The 26,748-nt window shown below is 38.6% G+C and overlaps 2 protein-coding genes across 12 annotated transcripts in view; one reads left to right on the forward strand and one right to left on the reverse strand.

Moving 5' to 3' along the window:
* GIGYF2 (GRB10 interacting GYF protein 2) overlaps positions 1 to 26,748 on the reverse strand; it is a 108,552-nt gene that overhangs the window by 50,813 nt on the left and 30,991 nt on the right. For 6 of the 8 annotated variants that reach the window (XM_037063502.1, XM_037063501.1, XM_037063500.1 and 3 more), the window contains 3 exons: positions 25,674 to 25,782; positions 21,374 to 21,485; positions 20,318 to 20,358 (listed from right to left, as the gene is read on the reverse strand). In XM_037063502.1, the coding sequence (XP_036919397.1) occupies positions 20,318 to 20,358; positions 21,374 to 21,485; positions 25,674 to 25,782 (262 nt within the window). The remainder of the gene's footprint in view (positions 1 to 20,317; positions 20,359 to 21,373; positions 21,486 to 25,673; positions 25,783 to 26,748) is intronic. The other 2 variants (XM_037063504.1, XM_037063503.1) reach the window with 2 other exon arrangements.
* KCNJ13 (potassium inwardly rectifying channel subfamily J member 13) lies at positions 4,977 to 15,375 on the forward strand. 4 transcript variants are annotated; one of them, XM_037063507.1, is made up of 4 exons: positions 4,978 to 5,108; positions 5,282 to 5,398; positions 11,008 to 11,483; positions 13,035 to 15,375. In XM_037063507.1, the coding sequence occupies exons 3-4, from the start codon at positions 11,024 to 11,026 to the stop codon at positions 13,655 to 13,657; spliced, it is 1,083 nt and encodes a 360-aa protein (XP_036919402.1). In that variant the 5' UTR covers positions 4,978 to 5,108; positions 5,282 to 5,398; positions 11,008 to 11,023; the 3' UTR covers positions 13,658 to 15,375. The 4 variants fall into 4 exon arrangements, with proteins under 4 accessions (XP_036919401.1, XP_036919402.1, XP_036919400.1 ...); XM_037063505.1 differs by lacking the exon at positions 5,282 to 5,398 and adding an exon at positions 10,134 to 10,146 and having other exon boundaries at positions 4,978 to 5,105; XM_037063506.1 differs by lacking the exon at positions 5,282 to 5,398 and having other exon boundaries at positions 4,977 to 5,108.

A 26,748-nucleotide genomic window follows, 5' to 3' on the forward strand; every position in this document is an offset into this window, starting at 1 on the left:
TTGTCTAGCTTCTTTCACCAGACATTAAGGGAGATTCATCCACACTGTGGCAAATGGTAGCTTAGCTTGTTCTTTTGCAATAATGCACAGGAACGATTTCATTATATGAATAAACCACAACATATTTCCCTTCTCTACCGCTGATTTAGGTTGTTTCTAGTTTTTTCTTGCTGTTATGAACTGTGCTGCTATGAACATTCTTGGTTGGATATAAAATTTGATGAGCATGTTTGCATTCTGTTGGTATTTACCTAGAAGTGAAATTGCTATGTCACAGATATACTCAACTTTAGTAAATAGTACTATTTTCCCAGAGAAATAGTACTACTTTACCATTTTTTACCTGTTTGTTTCACTCGCACTCAGCCTTCCAGTAAACATTAACATGAGTACTTCCTCTATGGACAAACTGAAGACACAGAACTAAAAGTAAGGAGGAGACTTAGACAAGCACCTAACCTCTGGTCCACAGTCCAGGGACACACAGTAAATAAATGACTTGACACACTACAGTTGACAAAATACATTGCTATATCTCATCTAACCCTCACAGTAAACACAAGAGTGAAGTCAAACATCTGGTCTCTCCTGTTCCTGGGAGGAAAGGATGCCTGCGGGGAGTCTCCCCAGGTCTCATAGCTGAGCAGTGAGCAAATCAGAAATAGAACATAGGTGTTTAAATTCCTAATCCAGGGTTTGCTAACAAATTAAGCCCACCAGTAGCAACCAGAAATTCTAGAAAAACTAAAAAGGAGGAAGAGAAAGATCCAGGATGTAAATTTAATAAGCTCTAAAAAGGAACTTAGGGACAGGGACTGACAACATCTCTAAAAGGGGAGATAAAACTAAATTTGTTAAATCTTCCAGCAGAAATGATATTAAATATCAAGATCAACTTATTCGATATAAAAACGTACCTCTAGAAATTACTTTGGGGGGGAAAAATAACTTCAAGCACCATCTAACAAAATATACTTTCCAATTACTACCAATGCAACTAAAATTTACTCTATATGCACAAACTGCTCTAAAATATTCAATCTTTTATACCCTAAATGATTAAAAGAGATTTGTATCTGTGTAAATTTGAGTGGGGAGTGAGGGTATTAGAGAGAATTTCACCTGTACAGTTTGAGTTAAAAAATGCATATATTTGTACAGGAACGGGCACAGGAAGGGTTGGAAAAAGACCTATACATTACGATTACTACAGCTTCTTTATTAGCTTGGTGTTTTATGTTCTCACAACTATAAACCTACTTTTGCCCACCCTTGTACGTTACTGATATAATTTAAAATTAATGATAAATATGAAAGTCATTCATGAGCTACTTTGAAGATAATATCTAAAGTTACTTTCATGTCTAAAATATTCTAGGATTCCACAGTGACCAGAGCTAAAACGAGTGAGGGACACCCACATGCCTTTAACATTTAAAACCAAAGTATTCCTCCTTCTGTAACATCAGCACCATGACAAAGTTAAGCAACCAAATATTTCAGTTGACTTTTTAAAATCTTAACAGACTAACTTGTAACACGATGATTTAAAAGTTAATGCAACTGAATATATAATTGGGAAAAATGCCTGAACCCAGCACGCGTCTCTAACCTCGGGGCCAGGAAGTGCACACAGGGTGTGAGCCCCTGCACTGAGAGCACATCTGTGCCACATGCTGGTTCTCTTAGGGAAAAGGACCTAAGGTTTCCGTCAGTCTTAAAGATGTCTAAGACCTCTGAAAGGTAAACACAAATTTAAAGTGTATTTTTTCCTATTCACTATAACAAACGCGACCATTTTGTGAGCAAACCATACTGTGTAATACATTTGTTCTTACATCACAGTAACTCAAGATGTTAAAAGATGCTAAAATACACAGGTACTACATGTCTAAACAGTTTCCCCAATGGCAATAAATACTTGTTTCTGTCCTAAAGTACTAAGCCTGAATAGGATTCTTCCAAAAATAAAACAAAATTAAATTGCAGCCTTGGTTTTACTCTGGTCTAATTGAGTGGACTTCCTAAGGAGAAAGAGCAGTGAAAGGGCACCTGTGTGCGTGTTTGACACGCTGCCAAACACGGTGTTTATGGAAAACTTCAGATGGAGCACGGAGGCGCTCAGCCAACACAATCTACAGCTGTGAGACTTGGAATTTACAAGTGCCCGAGCTCCAAAAGCAAAAGTGGAATTATGGGACAGACTTTGAAGCTTGTTTATGTGCAAATTCTTCCAGCAAGTAATTTTGTATTGTTCTATGCAGGTATATATTCTCTGATCAACACTAAAAATATTTTCTAATGCCAGAGAAAAGGGTAAAAGGGAATCTCATCCAGATGTTGGTATCCACCCCCTCCCCGCTGCCCACAATTACTTGTGAACAAAACTCATGAACGCTAGGGTACAGTTTAAATTCTATATCCAGAGATTGCAACTTTTCTCCCATCCTAACCCCTGAGGGCAATCTGCCCCATCGGTTAACATGGGTCCAGAAAACAGATCGGCTCCTGGATGGCTGGGAGAAACTGGAGGGGCTGCAGCAAGCATTATCAGAACCTCTTTGGAAAAGGCATTTGGTTGGAGTGTGCTCCATATCTCTCAAATTCTCTTGCTCCGTCACCTGCCGGTACACACCCAGTCGGCGCCCAAAATCCCCAGGGAAGACTATCCATGGGTGAGCCTGAATGCAGGACTGAGAAGAAAGACATCAGGCACCTTCTAAGAAAGCTAAGTGCACTGTGTAAGAAAGAAAACCGGGGGAGGATTCGGCTATGGGGGTGGAACAAAAAGGAAAAGGGACTCATGGACACGGACAACAGTGTGGTGGTTGTGGGGCAGAGGGGGTGTAAGGGGATAAATGGTAATGGGGGAAAAGACAGTTTAAAAAAGAAAAAGAAAGAATGAACATTGGAGCCAGGGCTCAAGTTCTGAAGCTGGGAGATGATCTACGTACACAGGCAGGACATCACACTCCCACCAAAGGTTTTGGTGTTTTCAAGTACAAAGCAGTACAGTTTTGTATTATATACTAAATTACTTCAGCCAAAAAGAAAATCAAACACCTTCAGTTATAGAGAATTGAATTTAATAAATAACCTACCTTGCCTGGTTTTGGCAACTTGCTTAGTTATTATAATTTCGAATAAAAAAACCAATCAATAAACATATCTAGCATTTATGTTCCTTCTCAGAGGAGATGTTTCAGAGGCATCTCCAATTGAAATCATTAATTCTGTTTAGATGGGAGGGCCTGTGTGTTTCAGAATGAAATTGGCCTATTATCTGTTCCAAAATCAGTTTAATCTCAGCTAGCCTGGCAACTTCAACTAGAAATGGATGTAACTGCTCAGGCTATTAATGAAAGTGTTATGCTCCTTGGTAGCACTCCAAAGCTGGTCTCATTATCTATACCATTAGCAATTAGAAGTCAACAACTAGGAATCCATGTGTACAGACCATAGCAAGCTTTCAAATTATAGAAATCTAGAAATCAGAACATATTTTCACTTGAGACATTTCTTGGTGATCTTTTTGCCAAATCATTCTTGCCTCAATATATTCTGAAATGGAGTATATTATAGAAAGAGGCTTCTAAGTTTGGTAAAATCCTTCACTATCTTGCTCGCTATGTCTCTTCAAGACACAACGAAGGTAATGCTCCAGTACTTCTGCCTTTTGAAAGGCGGTGTTACACTGCATTTACTCCGGCTTCTTCCCCACAAACACAACAGAAAAATGGCAATTGACATATATCAAGTATAATTCCTACCAGCACAGGCAGGCAACCAGCGTCACATCCCAAGTTCCTCCTTTATGCTGTTACCTGCTCTAGTTCTGAAGGTCAAAGTTTCCAATGCCGTGTCTGCACTTGTATTGAAATGTTTGGCATTAATAAAACAAAGAAGGAATTAATGTATTTTTTAATTGTAGGGGGCAGGGAAGGAATCTACAAAGACGGATTTCACTTTCTAAGTAGCATTATATTGGTCTACATTAATAATTTTCCCAGCAGGCCTTCCATGACTTTACTTTGAATAATCGCAGCCTTTGTTCCTAAGATCCTCTTACTTGAGACATTTGACCAAAGTTTTAAAAACAGCAGCTAATGGACATGGGGAAAAGTGTTGCTCACTAAGGCATACTACACAAAGTCATCTCACAGTTCATTTCAAGGTTGCTACAAGCTGGATCACTCATGTTTTCCAGCCAAACACTATTTAGATAGGAAGCTAAATGTCCTGAGCCCTGAACACTTGATTTACTGCACATCATCATACCTCGGAGGGAAGCAGTTCTTCCACAGCACTGAAGCATGCCTCAAGACAGTTCTTCCGTTTTTCACATAGGTATGTTTCTTGAAGATAAGTACAAGGTACCAAACAAGTTTATTCTTATTCAAAGTCTCTGTACACAACCTCTAAAAAAGAGCCTGCCTCCTACGCCCCACCTTCAAAAGATTTCGGGTGACTAAATTACCGGTACTGCTAGTTCTGCCATTAGTGACAGCCATTCTGATGAGATGGGATATGAAAAGAAAACTGGTCAAACTCAATTCATTAATTCATACCTACAAAGTCCTTATTCCAGGATATCATCCCCAAAGAAATGGAGGGAAAAAAAGATTAGTAAAGGAAATACCTTACACTTCAATATGCTATATAAGGAAAGACTGCTGAAAAGAAATCTTGCAGGGAATTTTATCCCTTTGAACTTTTAAATAAACTCTTAAGTAAGATTATGCAAACTTACTAAAGACCGGTCCAGATTAGAGGGAAAAAATGCAACCCTTCTCCAAGTCAGTTCTGGAGGCTTTCTCCAGAGTTGTTAAGGTTTGTGTTGGGTAAAGAAAGACCTAACAAACCAGCATTCTTTTCCACATGATCAGAGCTAATTGGCCCCCCTGCAGACTAAGTGACCAATCACATCAGCTTCAGCTGAAACCAGCCCCCACAACATTATAAACAGAGGAATGTGAACTGTAAAACCAGTCCAAGAAGAGAACCTACAAACCAGACTCGTAGGGTAAAATTACCTCATCAAAAAGGCCAACTTTGAAAGTTTCCTCAAGACCTGTGCATACAGGCTGACCCAGCAAAAAAAAAAATTGGTGAGTACATGAAATAATATTCATTCTTATTTCTTTCCTTAAAGGGGAACAGAGAAAGAAAATGACTGGCAAATAGGAACAGAGCTATATATTGCCAACAGAGCTTTAAAACAAAGATAATTACCTTCAGGGTCGTACCTTAAGCTTCTTTATTCTTTTTCCTTAAATTCTAGAAATGGAATAACAGTCCTACTGAAAACATTACTGAAAATTTTCTTCTTGTTTTATTGAATGTATACTAATTCTCCATGATAATATAGAAATGAGTAGAAGAGAAAAACCCTAAAAAAGTCAGTAACTTTTAACAAAATGTACCGTTTTCTTTCTAAAGGGATTAAAGAACCCCAAATGAGCATACAAAACAAATTACAAAAAAAAATTTGTATTTTTTAATCCACAAAAAAAGTGGTGAGTATCCTAATTTTAAATTGTGTTTTAAGCATGGATTACTGAAATTAGATGCTTCTGCAAATAAGGATTTAAAAGAATCTCTGAGCTTATGTAATACAGATAGAACTCACACTGTTTGCCCTAATTATGGAGGGACAGGAGAGATGATTATTAAAACTCTATCTGATTTAAAGTGTTTATACCAGATGTTGACAAATACACAGTAACACTGTAATCATTTACCATTTGTTGTTATTGTCTGTATCTGAACTGTGCAGTGTGAACTGTGCTGCTACATTACATGGCAGTAAGAGACGGTTTTTAGAGCTACAGTCCAATGAGTAGAATGAATCCATTACTGTGATGACCAATGAAGCAGCCAAACTATCATTTGTATAAAGTAGTTTTTTCCACCAAACAGTTTATAAATGGGCAAAATTTTACAGCCCACACACAGAGAGATACAAGCAAACCTTCCCAAGCTTTAAGTCTACTTTCTTTTGGGATCAGTTGATGAGAATCATATAAATACAAACCAAGATAAATACAATAAAAACAAACAGAAACAAATTCACAGATATAGAGAACAAACTGACGGTTACCAGATGGGAGGCAGGTGGGGGAAATGGGCAAAAAAGGTAAAGAAGACGAAGAAGTATAAACGCCAGTGACAAAATTATTCATGGGGATATATTACAGCATAGAGAATATAGTTAATAATGCTGTAATGACAATGTGTGGTAGGTGACAGATGGTTAAACCTATTGTGGTCATCATGTTATCAGGTTTAAAAACATCTGATCACTATGCTATACAACTGAAACTGTAATATTATATATCAGCTTTAATTTTTTAAAAAAACCACACTTCTGTGCCTACAGTGATATGAAAATTACTTGGAAACATAATAGCATAAACATAATATCTACCCATCAGACACTTTTATTTATTTCTTATCCTCACACAAGGACATTTTTTCATTGCTTTTAGAGAGAGAGGAAGGGGAGTAGAGAGAGGGAAAGATGCAGGGAGAGAAGGGAGAGAACACTGATGTGAGAAAGAGATACTGACTTGGTGGCCTTCTCATACTGCTCTAACCAAGAATCAAGTCTGTGACCTTTCAGCCCACAGGATGATGTCCCAACCAAGCCACACCAGCCAGGGGCCCCAGCAGGTACTTCTAAATTAGATGGAAAGGAAATCTACATATATCAGGCAACAATAATCTTTTAAACGCCATATAAGCAGACATAACATTGTATAGAAAAAAATCAGCCCTGGCTGGTGTAGCTCAATGGATTGAGCACGGGCCTGTGAAACAAAGGGTTGCCGGTTCAATTCCCAGTCAGGGCACATGCCTGGGTTGCAGGCCAGGTCCCCAGTAGGGGACACATGAGAAGCAACCACACATTGATGTTTTTCTCCCACTCTTTCTCCTTCCTGTACCCTCTCTCTAAAAATAAATGAATAGAATATTTTTTTAAAATTTTATTTTATTTATCTTTAGAGGGGAAGGGAAGGAGAGGAGAGAAATATCAGTGTATGGTTGCCTCTCATGAGTCCCCTGCTGGGAACTGGCCCACAACCCAGGCATGTGCCCTAACTGGGAATCGAACCGTGATCGTGTGGTTCACAGGCCCGCACTCAATCCACTGAGCTATACCAGCCAGGGCTAAATAGAATATTTTTTAAAAAATCATACAGAAAACCTTCCAGTTGAGGAACATGGCAATAAATTTACAAACATGTATGGTTTTAAGGTATTACTTAATTCCTTCTTCTCTTTCCTTTTTTGATATAAAGAAGCCTGGAAGGGGATTCAGTGGCTTGCCCACACTGACAAAGCTATGTGATAAGCAGAGCCAGAGCCTGGCCAGCTAGATTCCCCAGTGTGTCTTCCTTACACTAAACACACCGACCACAAGTCCAAAGAAAGGAGGTCACACAGGTGGAGATCAGAATCTTAACTTCTCTCAACTACTCCCCTTCTCCAACACAATTTGAACAAAATCTAGCAAGGTTTTGTTCCTAGATTTATACATAAAAGATGTATAAAAAGATGTTTAGATGTAAAAAAAAGTAGTTGAGATGTTTTTATACATCTTTTTATACATAAAAGATGTTTTATACATAAAAAGATACTGCCTTGCTATACTGATATTAGCCTTTTAACTAAATTATTTAGCAGCAAGAGAAAAAGAATGAACTTGCAAAAGCCTAGAGCATGGGTGCTACAAGTAACAATCCCCAAAAGAAACAAATAACAATAATTAATTTTGTTAACTATAGTTGTAGAGCTAGGCTGTCAAACTCATTTTCACCGGGGGCCACTCAGCCTTGAGGTTGCCTTCAAAGGGCCGAATGTAGTCTAGGACTGTACGAACGTAACTGCTCCTTCAGCAGTTAAGTGAGAGCCCCGAGCTGCCCCCGAAGTAGAAACAGAACAGGGGGAGGGCTGGCTTCAGCCCAGAGGCCTTGTATTTCCCCACCTGTGTTGTAGAGAAAGGCTACCTCCCAGGGAATGCATCTTAGAACTTAATGAAGCAGGTTGAAAATTAAAAATAATAAGGTAGCTTTCCCCCTGAAAATTACTGTGAAACAATAAGCAATCAGTGGTTCCTCAAGTGAACTACGCATTGGCGTGGAGGTCCCTGGTAGGCACTTCCACACGGGCAGGAGGCAACAATGTCACGGACAGTGCAGAACCACGTGTGGTTTACAGCCAGCTCCCCTTTCACCCTCACAGCCTTCTTCCTCTTCAAGTGCCTACATGTCTTTTTTAAAATTATGATGATAGTATTGCATTTTAAAAATTATTTTCTCATCTAGCAAAACACAAATTTGGCAAGGCTATTTAAGAATTATCCTCTCCATATTTTGCTTTAATTTGGTCTGCGGAATCCTAGGTTGACTATGTAATCATTCTGATTGTAATCTTCAAATCTATTTGAAGATTAATCCATTTCTTGCCTACGAATCATAGGTCTGAACCTAAGCAAGCATTCCTGAAGAACAAATATTCTATAGTGGCTCTTGAACAAAATTTGTCAAATAAAACTGTGTTACTCATGAAGGCTAACCAGGGTCAAAGAGGCAATATAGCACTAACTCTAATCCACAGACTTATCACAGGGTTCACCACTACTTACTAGGCCTTTGCGATCTTAGGAAACTCATTGTGCCTCAGTTTCATTATCTATAAAGTGGGCATAATAATGGTGCCTTTCCTGTGAGAGTTAAAAGGAAAAAACCATTATTAGTAACAGCCAAGCAATGCTTACTGAGGTTGCTCTATGGTATGATCCCTGGCACATAACACACAGCATGTATTAACTAATCTTACTAATTGTGACTGTCATAAGAGTCATGAGTTAACAATGGTTTAAAACAGATACTTGAGACAACTGGGGGAAAGAATAGCATCTGTTAAAGGTGCTAAAAATACCTGCTATCAAAAATTATTTTGTGAATGTAATACCAATTATCTTGTGAAAGACTACTTCACCAAACTCTCTAAACAAACACCTTCCTGTAGAAAAAAGAAAAAAGAAAATTTTTTACCAGCTGTGAAGTTAGCCAAACTTGGTTAATAATTCAAATAGCCCAAAGCCTCTACTGCCTTGTGTAAATTTCTTTTATCTGCCTGATCCTCTGTGACTTCATCTGAAAAATGGGATAATGCGTCTACCTCGCCCTGACACTAGTTAGAGATAATGCAACATAAATGCACTTAGCACAGTGCCTGTGAATACTTCACTGTTGTTGTTGTTGTCATTTCCAAAAGGACAGAGATCAGGTCTTGTAAACATTTAAAGAATCTAGCAAAATTAGTTATTAAATAACTGTGCCAAGAAAAAAATACACCAAGTAAAACAACTCCTTAAGCATAGCAAATTAGAAAACATTAATGGCTAGGTTATTGATTGCTTTGAGAGAGAGACAGAGAGAGAAACATTGATTTGCTGGCCCACTTTCTTAGGCGTTCACTGGTTGGTTCTTATATGTGCCCTAATTCGGAACTGAATGTGCAACCTTGGCTTATTGGGACTATACTCTAACTGAGCTAACCAGCCAGGGCCCTAAGTTTTTTTTAAAGTTTGTAATATGAAACTTAAATGGCCATCTAATCTAAATAAATTATCAATCATTCCAGTGTCCCATCAGTAACTCAAATCTGAAAAAAATGCAAGAGAATGTCTCTAATATCACCAATAATAACAAATCAGCCTCATAACAAAAGAGAAAGGGTATGCCCAGCTGGCCAATGTTCAATTCCAACAGCACAAGAAGGCAGTCTCCCAAGTCCCCAGACACAGGCAGGGTCCAGCAAACCCAAGCAACAAGCTGGCTCTACATGCCCCCGCCCACTGATGCAGCACTGTCCTCCAAATGGCAGGACGGGATACGCACTACTTCTAAGGGCATCTGCTTCTAAAGGAAGCAGCAAAGAAGAGAGTTAACTTTAACTCTTTTTACTGAATTACGGCAAAGGAGGAGGAAAGCCGCGTTTTCCAGTCAGTCCCTGGTAGCCTCTACACAAGCCTCAAGACTCCTTTGTCTTATGTGAGGACGGCCACATAGAAAACACACAATATTCTTTCTACTCACCACACAGAGAAAAGGGTAATCACTGATAAAAAAAAAACTGTTTACAGTTAAAAACTAATTATATTAATTACCCTTTAAAAATTGCCACTTGATATACTGATTATTTTACCTCATTAACCTTGAATCTTTATCTTCCGGTTTATCTACTTTCATCTTTTATCTACTATCTACTTTTATCTACTTCCTAATATTAACTAGGAATCTCTACCTAGACTTTCTTATTTTGCCAAGAAACTATCTACCCCACAATCTAATCAGCATCTAGAATATTTAAGAAAGGTAGCAATCCATCAACCATGAAAGAAAAGAGTCCATGAAACAGACCACCAAGTGACAAGAACAAATAAAACCCAATCCTAAAACTTTCAACACGTTAACTAGAAAACATGTATTAGACTACGATGCTCTAAAAGCTTAGTCTTGTCCCAGTACTAACTTTGGTGTCAAAACATTTAGTTTAACACTACACTTCCAAATGATTCTGCTTATTTACATACTCCTTTTAATTATCAGTTTTCATAATCATAAATCATTAACCATGAAAAGTCTTTATTTACACATAATGTTTAGTAAGGTCAATAAACACAGGAGGCCTGGACCTGTGCAAAACGATACAGGGGTGTCAGTTAAGCCATGAACCATAATCCCAACCCTCAGGAATTTTTACATATATTTGAAATGTTAAAATGCCAAACAATATTTTAACAGTCATTCTACGACACAGTGATATCCCATGATTAGCTATCAAGTGAATGACTTAGAAAACGATGCTTTCTGTAAACAGAGGAGAGAGACAGACTGGAAAAGCCTGTCCAACAGTCAGGAAAGCATTCCAAAGAAACTACAAAGTGAATGAGGTTTCAGAATTTATTCATATTAACTGTAAATCTCTTGATTGCAGAGATTTACAGCCTGAGATGGATGGCAGTAATTGCAAAGTTATTGCTCCTCTCCTAACTCAGAGATACCGGAGGATGGTCACCAAGGATGGCCACAGCACACTTCAGATGGATGGTGCGCAAAGAGGTCTTGTGTATCTTCGAGACGCCTGGGGAATCCTGATGGACATGCGCTGGCGCTGGATGATGTTGGTCTTTTCTGCTTCTTTTGTTGTCCACTGGCTTGTCTTTGCAGTGCTCTGGTATGTGCTAGCTGAGATGAACGGTGATCTGGAACTAGATCATGACGTCCCACCTGAAAACCACACTATCTGTGTCAAGTACATCACCAGTTTCACAGCTGCATTCTCCTTCTCCCTGGAGACACAACTCACAATTGGCTATGGTACCATGTTCCCCAGTGGTGACTGTCCAAGTGCAATCGCCCTACTTGCCATACAAATGCTCCTAGGCCTCATGCTGGAGGCTTTCATCACAGGTAATTGTTTTTGTTCTTTAAGAAAATGATGAATGTTTTGGAAAGCGTATGGTCAGTTATAAGCAACTGTGTTAGAAAATCATATCTTTGCATTATTTGCAGGTAATGCCAGAGACTGAAAAAGAGAGCTAAAAACAAATGATAGGAGAGATGACAAGAAACATGACTCTGTACTTAAATTATACCTACTGGAACTTCTTAAGAAAAAAAGGATCATTATGACACTAACTTTTAGCAACATCTTAATGCCAAAAAAAAAATTTAAAGGTCTAAAAGAATTTTTCAGAGAAGCTGAATAGTTTGTTAAATGAATAAATATCAGCACATATTTTCACATTTTATCTAACAGGAGAATTTGATTTGTTTAGCTCAGCTAGAATTTTTTCCTGAGTTTACCTTTCAATAGTAACTCAATACGAGTGAGACAAGAGCACCAAAGTCAGCACTGTATGTACACACATATAAGCTTACACATTCTTAGCAAAATATTGCCAAAGAGATGATGAAATTTTACTTACAAAGCGGTAGCAAGGTAGGGGCTGATGTGTTTTACGTAAGTGACATATACGAGCGGCTCCACAACCTGCGACAAACCACAAAACTCTTACAGCGAGAGTTCTTTCCCCAGATCCGTCATTAGATGACATTTAGGGGATCTGTGGGCTTGGACAGGAACAACTTGCATCTTTTTTCACTAACTCTTAACTAAAATGTGGTGTTTCCTTTTAAATCACGTACCTTCATGGTGCACAACAGCACTTCACACTGCAGTACTAAACGCACTGCAACATTCTGTTCATATATCAGTAGAGCACATACAGTACTATTAACACAATTTTTAAGAATATTCAACTGGATTTCAATATACTTGGTTTCCTTCTACATGTTTTATCTTTATGCATTTAAAGCACAATTCCATAGACCCGCGTGCCAACAAGATCTGTGGCACAAAAGCGGTTAGGAAGCCCTGACCCAGACAGAGCCCCTGGGAACAAGGACGCACATGAAAGGTGCACTGAGACCACCTTAGAGCCAGAGTCGTCCTGTTCAAAGAAAGGGCAGGGTGAGGCATGGGGAGTATGAGTTTCAAAGTTAAGAAATTCTTCATTGTATCGACCCCAATGAAGAGTTGGGGTCCTTCCCCTACCCCAAAGCATTCTACTTCAAATCTAATCTCTATTTAGGCATGTAGTCTGCTTGCAGCCAAACTGCATTTATTTTGTTACTTTTTTAAAAAATAGGGCCAGGATACAGAACATAACCATTCTTTGACTTTAAAACATACCAGAGGATAAAGTTTTATATTTCTGTGTAACAACAAATTTTGCTTACCTACTTCTGAATTCATAATATTTAAATAAAAGTGTATGTACACTTTCAAAAATTCTTCAGGCAAATGAGACTACCCCAATTAACAAGTTCAACTCCTGATTCATTTCTAAAGCATGGTACCAAGATATGTTTAACTATCTGATAATACCTTCCTCATTTAGAAAAGGTATTGACATGCAAAGTGTTCATGCTAAAACAACTTAATGGTTTCTAATTTAGGTGCCTTTGTGGCGAAGATTGCCCGGCCAAAAAATCGAGCGTTCTCAATTCGCTTCACTGACTTGGCAGTCGTGACTCACGTAGAGGGCAAACCCAATCTCATTTTCCAAGTGGCCAACACTCGACCTAGCCCTCTAACCAGTGTTCGGGTCTCAGCTATACTCTATCAGGAGAGAGAAAACGGAGAGCTCTACCAAACCAGTGTGGACTTCCACCTTGATGGCATCAGTTCTGAGGAATGTCCATTCTTTATCTTTCCACTAACCTACTACCACTCCATTACACCTTCAAGTCCTCTGGCCACTCTGCTCCAGCATGAAAATCCTCCCCACTTTGAATTAGTTGTGTTCCTCTCAGCAATGCAAGAAGGCACTGGAGAAATATGCCAAAGGAGGACATCCTACCTACCCTCTGAGATCATGTTACACCACTGTTTTGCATCTCTGCTGACCCGAGGCTCCAAAGGTGAATATCAAATCAAGATGGAAAATTTTGACAAGACTATTCCTGAACTTCCCACTCCCCTGGTCTCTAAGAGCCCAAACAGGACTGACCTGGACATCCGTATCAATGGACAAAGCATTGACAATTTTCAGATCTCTGAAACAGGACTCACAGAGTAAGATGTATCCACAGCACCCTATTTTTTAATGTATTAAATATATCCAGCCACTTATACAGCTACTTTTCCTTCATCATATCTCATGTTTTCTTTTTTCCCCAACACTGATTACATCATGCCTATGCCCATAAAAAATGGCTGAGCTAACAATACACATTCTGGAAATATAACATTCTACTTTACAGAGTTTGTATCTGTGGTTATCTGCTGAAGTCAGTGCCTCTCAACATAGCAGAAATGCTGGTGAATTTATGAAGATGTGGTTTGAGACCAGCAATGAAGGTAAAATGAACAGTAAAATTTAACACAGCTGAACTCTAAGAAAATTAACCATAAATCTCTCATTTTCATCTGCAAGTTAAAGCAAGAGTTTAGTTTCAAACCTAGCTCCCTAGGTAGATAATGATTTCACAATATTTAGTGAGCATCCTTTTAAAACTGCTATTTTTTCAAGACAACAAAGATCATCCCTTTGGTTCTTTATACGACAAAACTGGGGTAAGGAATATCCCCTTAATTTTTAACAGCTAAGAACAATACTTTGCAAGAAAAACAACAAAGAATAGATTTATACATAACTTCACAAACATTTCAACATGACACCCAAACACATGTTCATGTATTTGTGGCAGAACGTGATCAGAGCAAATAAGAAAAGCTCCAGCCCAATGGAACCCGTGGTAGTACTCTGGGCAAGGAGATACCGAGTTATATCGACATTAAAGCCACCCTGCACAATAATCAAATAGTAATTTAAAACATATCATCAACTGCTCATTAAATGGCTTGCAACCTAAGTAAAAACATTCCCTCCCTCCCTACAAGCCATTCAATAGTACTAAAAAAATAATAATAGCTGTAAGTTATAAATGCAAATATATTTAAGTTTTTACCGATGTAAAGGTTTGGTTAGATGTAATTCAACAAGGAAAAAGTCTCCAAAAGATGAAGCAAAAAATAATTAAGCAATGACATATTTTCAAACCCAAATTCCTGTTTCCAACTTCAAATAGTTTTTTCTATAAACACAAAATGAGTGTTTATTCACCAGTAGGAGGTTGGACTGCATGAATCTACTATTTCTTTCCAAATCTAGTATCTGCTGAAAATTCTGCTTTCTCCACTTCAATTTTTACTTTCTGTATACTAAGATGAACCCTTTTCCTTACACACCCAGTTTGACAGTTTAAGACTATCCTTTGTATACTTTTCATTTCAATAAAAAAAGTAAAACTGTCCTCAAACAAAACAAGAACCAAATAAGTCACCCTGTCAATTTCCAACTGGATGTGTGGCTGCTCTTTTTTTCCTGAAATTTCCTGTATTTAGGTTCACACGGGCAAAGTGAAAGATTAACCCTCCCCACTGATGACCCACGCAGGAACCACTGCTTGAAATAAACACTGGCTGAGTAAAACAAGCAGTTGTGAAGAGCAGGGCACAGCAGTGGTATTTTTCTACTCTTTGACCAAAAGGAAAAGAAATTAAGAAGAATTCTCGAGTTGTCTAAGACTGGTAATAGCAGAAGAATGTCAAGGACACAGAAACTCAATTACTGTGAACCTGCTTTTTGAAAGTCTTCTTACTTTAAGTACTAGCCCTACCAACAGGTACTCCTGACCCAAAACTGTTGTAACACGTGGACAGCAATAATTCTCATTTCTACAATAAAGTAATGAGATTCACCTAACCTGTGAAAATAAAAGTTGTCTCAAGATTACATGGCATGTTTTTTCCTAAGAGCTCTTTGTCCCTTCCACAGATCACAATCTGAGAGTTAAGTGAAGTGGCCCAAACTGACACAGCACAGGACTGAGCAAGCCCTGGGGTCTAAGCCGCCCCACAAATGCAGCACGTTCTCCACGTGAGTGTACTGTTCACATGCTAATTTCACATCTGACAAGTAGATGTGACTTCACCCTGCACACACCCCTCAAACCCTTTCTGTTGGTATGCTAATGCTATTTTTAAAATGTTTCAAAAACAGACAACCAAGAAATGCAATAAAAACTTTTGGCTAGGGCAGTGATTTTCAACCCTTCTCATCTCATGGCACACATAAACTACTAAAATTCTGCAGCACACCAAAAATATTATTTTTTGCTGATCTGACCAAAAAAATAGGTATAACTTCGATTCATTCACATAAATGGCTACTGTTGTGTTGACTTTTGTCATTTTTTTATTTGACAATCTGAGGGAAAAGAGGTCAGTGCCCCTGACTAAATAGTCAGGTTCTGTACATTTTAAAAACTCTTGCAGCACGCCCTGGCTGATGTGGCTCAGGTGGTTGGCATGTCATCCCATAAACCAAAAGGTCGAAGGTTTGGTTTCCAGTCAGGGCACATGCCTAGGAGACAGGTTCAATCCCTGGCTGGGGTGCACAGAGGAAACCTATAGATGTCACTGGTCTAGGGTGTTGAAAGCTTCCAAAAGCACTGTTCACAAGTCTTACCCTCCACAGAATCACAGTTTCTACGTTAAGAATTAAGTTTTCTGCAAAGATACCATTACCCTTTCAAGAGAATGGAGTGAGTGCAAAGAGAAAGAGAGAGGAAATTACTGAGAGGTGGGACGGCAGCTCTTATTCCTGGCTACACAGCTCACAAGCCCAGGCCACCTGGCAGCTCAGTGACATACCTCGGACACATCGCCAGGAAGACCCTGTCAGATCGAACTTAAGAAGTGCTTCTGCAAACTGATACAGATACTGGGACAGTGCCCACAAGCTGACGACAAGTAGTTACAAAAAACTGTAAGGCCTAGTTTTATTTCCGTACAAGCCTATATTACCAACTGCCAGCAGCAGCCTAATAACCAAAAACTACTTTTTGTCTACTTCAAAGAATTCCATACCAAATGCACCAACTGGTGTTACACAGGCCTCGTTATCATCTGAACCATTCCTTATTTTTTAATATATTTTTTATTTTTAGAAAGAGGGGACGGGAAGAAGAAGGAATAGGACAGAAACATCAATGTGTGGTTGCCTCTCATGCATCCCCTACTAGGGACCTGGCCTGCAACTCAGGCACATGCCCTGACTGGGAATCTAACTGGCAACCCTTTGCTTCACAGGCCCATGATCAATCCACTAACTTACACCAGCCAGGGCGAACCGTTCCTTATTTTTTAATAATCTTTTAATTTCATCCTCACAGAATCATAGCACTGTAAGATGATCGGTGGAACTGATCTCCCCTATGGTACAATCAATTCCCACTGAATAGGAATTTCATTATCGCAGACCTCTTCCCACATTCTCCCATGTGTTCACAGGGCACATGCCTGATTTTACCCAGATATTGCATACATTTCTCTCCATGGAAGAAGCAAATACATGATGAGAACCACCTCCAATTTTAAAAAGAACAAATATTCTGTACTGAAATTATCCTAATTCAACGTCGTAGGACATCTCATAATTGATCACGACATCAGTGTCCCAACAAACTAGTATTAGTACTGCTGTTCCTGAACAGTGTAAGACACAATTATAAGCAATTTTTTTAAATCTACTATATTTCAAGTGGATTACTTACAAAAACAGTCAGAATCATTAGCACAATGAATAACCTAAAAGTGAGCATCTTATCAAAAAGCATTCAATAAAAGCCACTATGATACATCTGAATATACACGTGTAGCACTTGCCCTGATACTTCAATAGGAAAAATCCCCTTAATATTCTTAACTACTTTGCATCAATTTAGTTTTATGGAACTTGCCTTTAAAAATATATACCTTTGCTTTGCTTTTGCAAAGAAAGAAACTATATTCTTAACAGAGGGTGACTGGGAAAACTACCCTATTGCATTAATTAGAATTAAAACATGAAAAAGGCAAATAAAGGTAAAGGAAGAACTTTACACCCACACCTCCCCCAAGCTACCGAGTGTGACAACAGTTAAAATCAGGCTGCTCTCATGACAGGGAACTCGCCACTCGGCAGCCCAAGTCACTTGCAGATAACTCGGATTATTAGATCTTCTAAAGAATGGGCCAAATATCTGCCTCCTTAAACTTGTCCTTAGGACTCATGAAGATCAAGTCAAATTCCTCTTTCACACGACCGCTACACAAATATTTGCAGAGAATGACCCTACACACTCTCTTCTCTACTCTGCCCCACCCACAATCTAGTCTCCTATGCAAACAGACCCACTTTCCTCATGCACCCCACCCCACGGGACTTCACACGCCCAACCACCCTGCTCCAACATGTGGATCCTTTCAAAGTGTGGCTCCAACACTGAACACAGCACTCAAGTTCCCCCTTGACAACAAAAGAGTGGGCCTCACTGCCACCTGACTCCCTGCGGACAAAAGTTCTAGTAAATGCTGCACTTGGACACGGAACTGGCGCTGCTGCGAACATTAAGCAGAGTCAGCTGAGGGGCTATGCCTCTCCCCCAGAAGGCTGCTGTCACACAATCACTGCATATGTTAAACTGGAGAGTTTATTAATGTGAGACTGCGTTTTCTGCTGTTAAACTTCTGTCTGATTAAATCTGGTCTCTTGTTCCCCCTTAATTCCCATCCCAAGTCCTAAATGTTCCTCTCTGCAGCTATTCCTCCAGACATAAATGACTCAAAAATGATCACACACCAACACTGCCATCCAATGAAAAGGAGTAATTATTTAGCACCTAGCACAAGGCCTATCAGGTGAATAGGAATTCAATAATCATTCAATGAATAAATGAGCTCACATATTCTTATTTCATCCTAAAAAGTCTGTAAAGCATTATCACCTCCATTTATTGTGAGACTCTTGAACACCCAAGAGCTTAGACTGCTGGTGACCTTATGATTCCAAACGCTGTGCTCTTTACTCATTAACTCTGTCTTCACTGAGAAAAGTGCTGAATCCTAGAAGCAGCAAGAGATAAGGGGACAGTCACCTACAAAAGACTTCCCATCAGACTGTCAGCTGATTTCTCAAAAGAGACCTTACAGGCAAGAAGGTGCTGGAAAGAAGTATTCCAAGTCATGAAATCCAAAGACCTACAGCCAAGATTGCTCTATCAAGCAAAGCTTTCATTTAGAATGGAAGGACAGATAAAGTGCTTCTCAGATAAGGTCAAATTCAAGGAGTTCATCGTCACCAAGCCCTTATTATATGAAATGTTAAAGGGACTTATCTAAGAAAAAGAAGATAAAAAATATACAGTGAAAGGACAGCAAACTCAGTTATTAACAACCACACCTAAAACAAAAGCAAACTAAGAGGACAGCTAGATCGGGAGCAGAACCATAGAAATGAAGATCACATGGAAGGTTTAGCAACAGGAGAGTGGGAGGAGAAGAAGGGAAGGAGAAGGTACAGGGAATAAGTGGCATAGAGGGTAGGTAGAAAACAGACAGGGGGAGAGGACAAGAATAGTATGGGAAATATAGAATCTAAAGAACTTGTGACACATGGACATAAACGAAAGGTGGGGAATGATGAGGGAGGGGTGTGCAGGGTGGAGGGGAATGAAGGAGGGGAATAGGACAACTGTAATGGCATAATCAATAAAATATATTAAAAAATAAAAAATAAAAGAAAAGAAAAAGAAAAGTGCTGAATCAAACAAAGACAGCAGCACAGATCCTGACAAATCCCCCAAGATGGTACTTATGCAATGGTCTACAATATGAGTAAAGCCATTTAACTAGCAATAAGTTATGCACTCAGTCTGTTCAAAAATTCATGCTACATTCATTTAATGACTTCTTTATTTATAGTCCTGATGCCATGATAAATGAGAAATTTCAGTAACTGATATGTTACAATGAGTTTGATATGGAAACAATGATACAAAAGTGACATTATGACACTATAACTACTTAGTTTTTTAAAAACAATCTGCAAATCACTCTGTATTTACGTATTTAACATACACTTTTGAGAAATGTTTACCTTTATCAGAATCATGCTCTGGAGAATCCACCTGGTACTTCTAGGAATTTGGGGTTTTTCATAACTGCAATATTGCTCTGAACTAGAGTTTCTCTCAGACATTAATAATACCTGCAGCAGTTTGTAAGCTAGCACCTTCAGTCAGAGACTCTATCTTAACATTACAGATCATTAACATAAACTATGACTGATTCACCATAAACACTGAAATTCTGTTTTCTTGCTAGGCTTTCATTCAGTGGCTACATTAACTATAGCTTATTTTGACTGCTCTCATTAAAAAACAAGGAAAAAAGGTTATACATCAAAAAGACCAAATAAATGACCAAAGAAAGAACATTCAAAGTGTTGGCTTTGCTCTCATATACAAAAGCCAACATTCTAGCATTCTATTTCTTCTCACCTATAAGATGCTATTTACCCTGGAAAAGAAATTAACAGCCTGGCTCCTAACTCAAAACTTCAGTTCACAAGACAACCCTCATAAAGAACGCATGCTTTGCAGAGAACACACAGACCCAAAAAGTAAAATCAAGTTAATCTTCATAGCGGTATGCCTAAGTCCTGGTTTCATGCAACAGAGCCCTCAAATAGCCACGGAATTCCCAGTGTAACAGCGCTATATCCCCATCTACTGGAGAGGTGCAGGTAACTGAGTCAATTCTCAGTGAGTGTATCCTCATGTGGAAGCCTTGTTAAAAACTAGTATTATGGAAGTCCAGATAAAAATACTTCAAAACAGTAAGAAAGCCTTACCTACATCTTTTCGTCCTGGTTTTTCAAAACGTCTGTCACCCCTAGAAAAGAATAAGTTTCAAACAAGACTTGAGAGTAATATATAGATTTCCCACCCATGACACACTTTCCTATCTTTCCTTAATAGCATTTTTTTCAAATTATAAAACAAATAAATGGTTATTATCTAACATTTTGAAAATACAGAAAAGCAAATATGAAAACAAAAATGTGTACCATCTCACACACCAAAAGCTAACTTCTGACCCAGAAATGTTACTTTTTTAACTAGATATACTTTTAAATTAGGCATAGACCATATTTTTCAGACTATAAGACGCACTCCCCACCCCAAATTTGAGAAGAATAATGGTTGTTAATGCTGCTGTTGAGTTCTGTTTACATTTACATTGGTGAAATATTTTGTTATTCATGTTATTGAATATTTTACATTTTTCCTTCAAGAAATTTTTTTCCTATTTTCCTCTAAAACCTAGGTACATCTTATGGGCCAACAAATACGGTACTTATTTCAAATACATGCTGCATACAGTTTTTAAATGTGTTTAATGATGTGTTTTCTCACATCATTAAATATTTTTAAAAGCACCCTAACTTTAATGGCTGACATTAAGCTGTTTGGCTTGCTTCCAATTATTTTAGATTATAAATATCATCAGAGTGGACATCTTTGCACATACATCTTTGTACAACTGTCCTTGCTCATCTTCATTGACCTCCTATAATATCACAAACAATACAAAGATGCTTTGATTAACAGCAACAAATGAAATAATGTCGATGCTTCCCACTGAATGCTCATCAAATAGTAAACCTAACTACTAAATATTAAAGCAGGCACTAACATATTAACCTATTTATCTGAAATGCTTCTTCCTTTAAATACAGGTCACTTTTAAATTTCTAATACAGAACGTGATATTCAACTATTAACACCATTTTTAAAAAATGAAAGCTTGAAACAGCACATTAACGGTTTCTCCTGTACAGAAAGCAGAAAAGACGTTTTTACACCAAGAAACCTTTATACCAAGACATGGATCCTTTAGTAGTTACCTTTCCTCCCAGCTCTGTGACCTATGCATCTCCCTGCCACCTCCTCGACCAAACACACCCTCTACTTCATCAAAGCTTCTTTGGTAAAAACCACATTCACCTCTGCCTCTGCCTGAAAATAAAATAAAACGAAATTAAAAAAAAAAAACAGAAAAAATCAGTTAGATGTCAACATTTGGCACACGTTCAACACCAAAGATTATTCTTTGAAGTTCTGTCTCTACACAAAGCAAGATGTGCACATTAATACCTAGTGAGGCCCAATGGATCTTTACCTGTTAGACCACTGACCGCACAGCTAGACCACAGGAGGTTGAAAGAAACAAGTTAGTAAACTGATGTTAAAGTCCCAGTCCCAGTCCTGAACAAGAAACAGTGTTAATGTTAAGATCTTAAATAAAAAGTTCAATAGCGAAATTCTAAGGCGATCACTAAACAATTACAAGTTAACCTTTTATTAAATTATTTGCAACAAAAATGGAAGATGTGGAGAGTTTGTGAAGAGACAAAGCACAAAAGCCAAGCACAGTGTTAAAATAATTTACCTAACTCAGAGAAAGAGTAATTTAACAGGGTCAACTCTAAACTCTCTGTTTTGTGAATGAACCCCTAAAGGTAGGAGCGAATCCCTCAGCAACTACAGGCACTCTCTCCCTTCTGCCAGAACCTCAAGGCCAAGTACCACCGCAAAACCTGACCCACGGGCTAACAAGTGTGTGGATGAGTTCAGAGGCTCTAGTGGTTCATCAAGTGTAAACTCGTCCTTCCTAAAGGTCACTGGTTAGATCAAAATCTGACCAACAATTCTAACTAGAATTCACCCTAATAGAAATAAATACTCTCACAGATATACAACTGCATATGTATAAAGATGTTCATTGTAATCAAAGAAAAACATAACCTAATCAATAAAGGACTGGCTAAATAAATTCTGATAAAACACTTTAGTAGAACACTATGAAGCCACAAAAGATAAAGTAGTGCCATTTTTTAAAAAATCTACATTATTCTGTTCAGTGACAAAAGCATGCCAAAGAAAAATACACATGAAAATAATTCCACTTATATAAATGATACACGGCTGCGCAGTTTGGGTCAGGGAGGCTATGTAGCCACTTGCTGAGTCTGCAGGCAGAAGACAGTTACGAATTTTCAGCTTTATACTTTCTGTACAGCATGAGGGTCTCCCAGCTGATATGTGCCGTGTTTCCAACACACAGGCTTGGAAACTGCAAGAGAGGGGCGGGGTCTGGGGGATGTACTCCCACCTAGACGAAGTCTAAGCCATCAACCCTAGCTCAACTTCTCCAACAGGTTACACCACCTAAACAAAAGTGACGCTGAATCTTGAATAAAAGCATGGATGCATTCCAGAACTAAATACAATGAGTTCAAGAATTATTTCAAATATCCATTCAGTATTTCTACATCTTAGCTATAATTTCTCAAGAACTGACTCAAAATACAGTTGTACTTTAACATATTACTAGGAAATTCAAACATAGCACACCGGGTTGTATGTAATCTCAGGAACAATGTGTACCTTCTTAATAGCCCAAACAATCACTTCTTTATCCGTAAAATGTAGGTGAGGGCTAAGGCCGAACTGTAATAATCTTAAACTTATCTTCTAGTTGCCAACTTTTTAAGTCAAATGAAAGTCAACTCCCAGTTTCAGTACCTCTCTCCTTAGGAAATGAATACATTTTATTTAAGATGCTAAAACATTGTAGTAAAATATTTTATTTAAGATGCTAAAACATTGTACGGATCAACACTGAGGTGAACCCTACAATGATGATTTTTAGAGTGAAAGAAAAAAGTACCCTGTCCTTTTAGAGAACAATTTTGTCTGGAAAAACCATTAAGTTTGGATCACCTTGAAAAAGTGTCTTATTCTGAAAACGTATGAACATGAAAAACAGCCTCCAGGCTGCCAGAAAAACAAGCAAAACACAGGTAAAAGATTTTCTGTATGGCTCTCGTTAGCGCACTGGACCTCCTTATGAGACCAAAGCTTTATTAAGTGGGCATATAAATCAGATTCTAGAGCTTTCCAGCTTATAGAATACAGAAACAATCTTCGAAATACACAAGGCCCATAATCATTTATAAGTGTAATTCCCAAAGAAGAAGGAGCAAGTAAATATATTATGATGACTCTTTCAAAGGCTCAATTTAAAGGACTGTCCTGTTTCTGAGATTTCACCCTATTCTTTCAGGGGATTAAAATATACTTCCTTTTAATAAACACGGTAGTTGACAGCTGTGTGAATCTGCTTTGCTTCTAAATATCTTAACCAGATAAAAGAGAAAGATGACAATTATATTGTCTCCCCCTCCATCTGTTCGTTTAAATTTTATTAATTAATGATATTTAAAAGTCTGGAAGTCAGTCAATTTTCATATCAAAGTTCCCTCAGCGTGGAAGGAGCCAGGATTATTATCTAATGTTAGCAGCTCTGCCCATGCCCCTGTCTCCCCAAAAAGCCATAATCATCATTATTTAACCAACAAATTAAAATTTAGTAACGAGTAGAGATGAAATAACCACAGATTAGTAGTTTTATGAGGCCATTAAAAGGAATCACAGTTGAGGACGACTGTGTTAGAATTATTTTTCAAAGTCAGTACATTCATTTGACTATTTCAAGCCATTCTTTCACATCAATGTTAGAAAAGTCATTGCTTTCATCACGATATCTATGTTTTTACGTGCCCTGTTTAACTTCTGAATGTACGACTTCTATCCTGTGTGATATCCCTAATACTTCAAAGAAACCAGAAAGAAGGGAGAAATTTCGCAACTCTTCGTCTGTTTCTCGATACAGGGTTTTGTTTACACCTGTTTGGAAAGACTGGCTGCTATTCGCAGCACACAAAGGGGAGAGTCACTGGAGAGACACGGAGTGGCTGACCGTGGACCACACTTCTTGGTCAGTAAGATCTCTCTCTGACTCGCCCTGAAAAGCACTGGAGACAAAGCTGAGTACATGCAACCTCCCCTAGCTGCCCGCCCACGACAGAGAAATGCAGGAAACACCCCATCGCAGGCTCGAACACCATCACACCAGTGAGATGCACGCACCTCGAGTCGAATTCCAGACCAGTGGAACATACCTGTACTTGGAAATCTCAAAGGCCTGTGGAGCTTTTGAATTCTGAAGCACACAGATGCCTAAACGTCACCATTCAAGTATTCTCAGAGGTATTTCTTGTAAATTTTACAGATAATTCTAACAGCTCCCCAGGTTAAAAGCCACCATTACAAAGACTGACAAATAAATTCAGAAGAGGAAAACATGTACTACTTGGTTACAGTAACTGGCCTACAAGTGGAGAATTTTAGTTCCCCTTTACTTTATTCCTAGCACCCACATTCTCACACTCTGAATGGACTACTAAAAGAAACCTCTCCACAGGCACGCACAATTCGCTCTGTTCTCTATAAAGACTGATTATAACTCACTCTATTCATAAGGCACGACTTGAAGGAAAGAGAACTTAGACACCACACTCACACTCACGCCAATCCAGGTGGTGTGGTGTGTGGACACAATGGCCTCTGCCGGTGCAGACATCCAATTCTTCCATTTCTAAAGCACTGCAGATAGAATGACTAGGGATGTTCGGACTACTACTATGATTTAATCAACTTAGAGGTGAGTGCTGAAGTAAATATTTACATGACAAACATTAAGAATGCCCTTATGCAGCAGAAAATCAATGAACCCAAAATAGAAAGCAGGTATCAAAGAAACAAGTGATAACCAAATAAGAATTGTTCTTTGAAGAAAAGACACAAATCTATTAAACTTAGGTTAAATAACTGATGCATAATTATTTTGTGTTCTACCCCCTAAAACAGCCTTAGTATTGATGAGACAGCTTTTATGAAGTCTCTCTCCAGCTGGGGACACCCTTGGCACATGGCCTTACATAGACACCCTGTGTACAGAGGCCTGTGGGACTTGATGCTGCTCCAGCAGCCCAGGCACTTCAGGGAGCTCTGGTTGGCCAACTGCAAAGCTCCCTGGGGACAGACATTTGCAAGGGTAAGCAGGACCATCTAGAATCCTTCACACTCAAATTTCTAAGCTAGTATCTCACTCCTCTGCTTCCAATCAGGGGTGTAAAGCAGATATATTGAGAAATGGCTCAGAAAACAAATGTTTAGGATATTTAGTATGCAGTTAATGTCAAAGAGCAGTTTTTAAAGAGCAGGTACTGAAATATCTGTAAGGTGATTTCCTGTCCGCCACCGCCTCCGCCCTTGTGACTTTCCCACATGGAAGCTCACCTCGCCCTCTTGAAGAACTTCGACCTCTAGGAGCCCCCACCACTGTTCCTCCTCCTCGTCCTGTCAATCGCAGGACAGCAGCACTATTTACAGACATGGAAAAGTTTCTCTGCCAAAAAAATTAAAAAGAAAGAAAAAATGGATAAAATAGATAAGACCGCATCATGTTTCTCCCCATCTCCCGTTGCATCTACAAAATGGCATCTAATTACTAATAGCAATGGGAAACCACAACTACACAACATACCAGGATGGTCCAAAACCTGATTTTAGCTGAAAATTTTAAATAAACATTTCAAATCAACACACATTGGCAACCAATGCCTCATACTATGCTAGGTTCTGTGAGGAAATATTAAAACAAATTCTAAGTGCTGTCTGTATCCAAAGCACACACGTTAAATATGCATCGTAATACATAAAACTTGGTAAGAGAGACCTGATTTGAAAGGGTCCTTTAATTAGTGACAGGTATAAATCAGAAGAAGTCACAAAAAGGTCTGGCTCAAAGGTAGCATAATAAAAAGGAAAATGATCATTTTTGACTCATTTTGCTCCCCACTGTGAATTAGCCACTCCAAGTAGTATTTAACGGAATGACAGAAATCAGAAGTGAATGAGGAAGGGCCAAATAAAAATCTATATAAGATCAACTATCTTCATGGGGAAGGGGGAAAATGCTTGGAAAAAATAGAACCCCAATCACTCAATCTTTGGGTTGCACTTGCACCCACAGCCAATCTGGAACAGGGTCAAGTAAAATGAGATAATAATGGGTGGGCATCCTTCAAACATGAAGAGAAAGACATGAGGCCTAGGAGTCAAAAATGTTTGTAGGGTTAGAAAAAAGCAAAGCAAGAGTAATTATAAAAATCTTGAAACATGATCTATAAAAATACAGCAGTTATAAGCAGATTTCAGAGTGCACACAGGGTGCTGGCACCCTAACACCTGCATTGTTCAGGGCTCAACTTTAATCCAAAGGAGAAATTCAGGGTTGTTTTTTTTTTTTTAAGTATTTACTTTTAGACAGAGGGGAAGGGAGGGAGAACGAGAAGGAGAGAAACGTCAATGT

This window comes from Sturnira hondurensis, unplaced genomic scaffold (genome assembly GCF_014824575.4).
Source record: "Sturnira hondurensis isolate 20B ecotype Veracruz unplaced genomic scaffold, ASM1482457v3 Scaffold0014615, whole genome shotgun sequence".
Taxonomy (NCBI): domain Eukaryota; kingdom Metazoa; phylum Chordata; class Mammalia; order Chiroptera; family Phyllostomidae; genus Sturnira; species Sturnira hondurensis.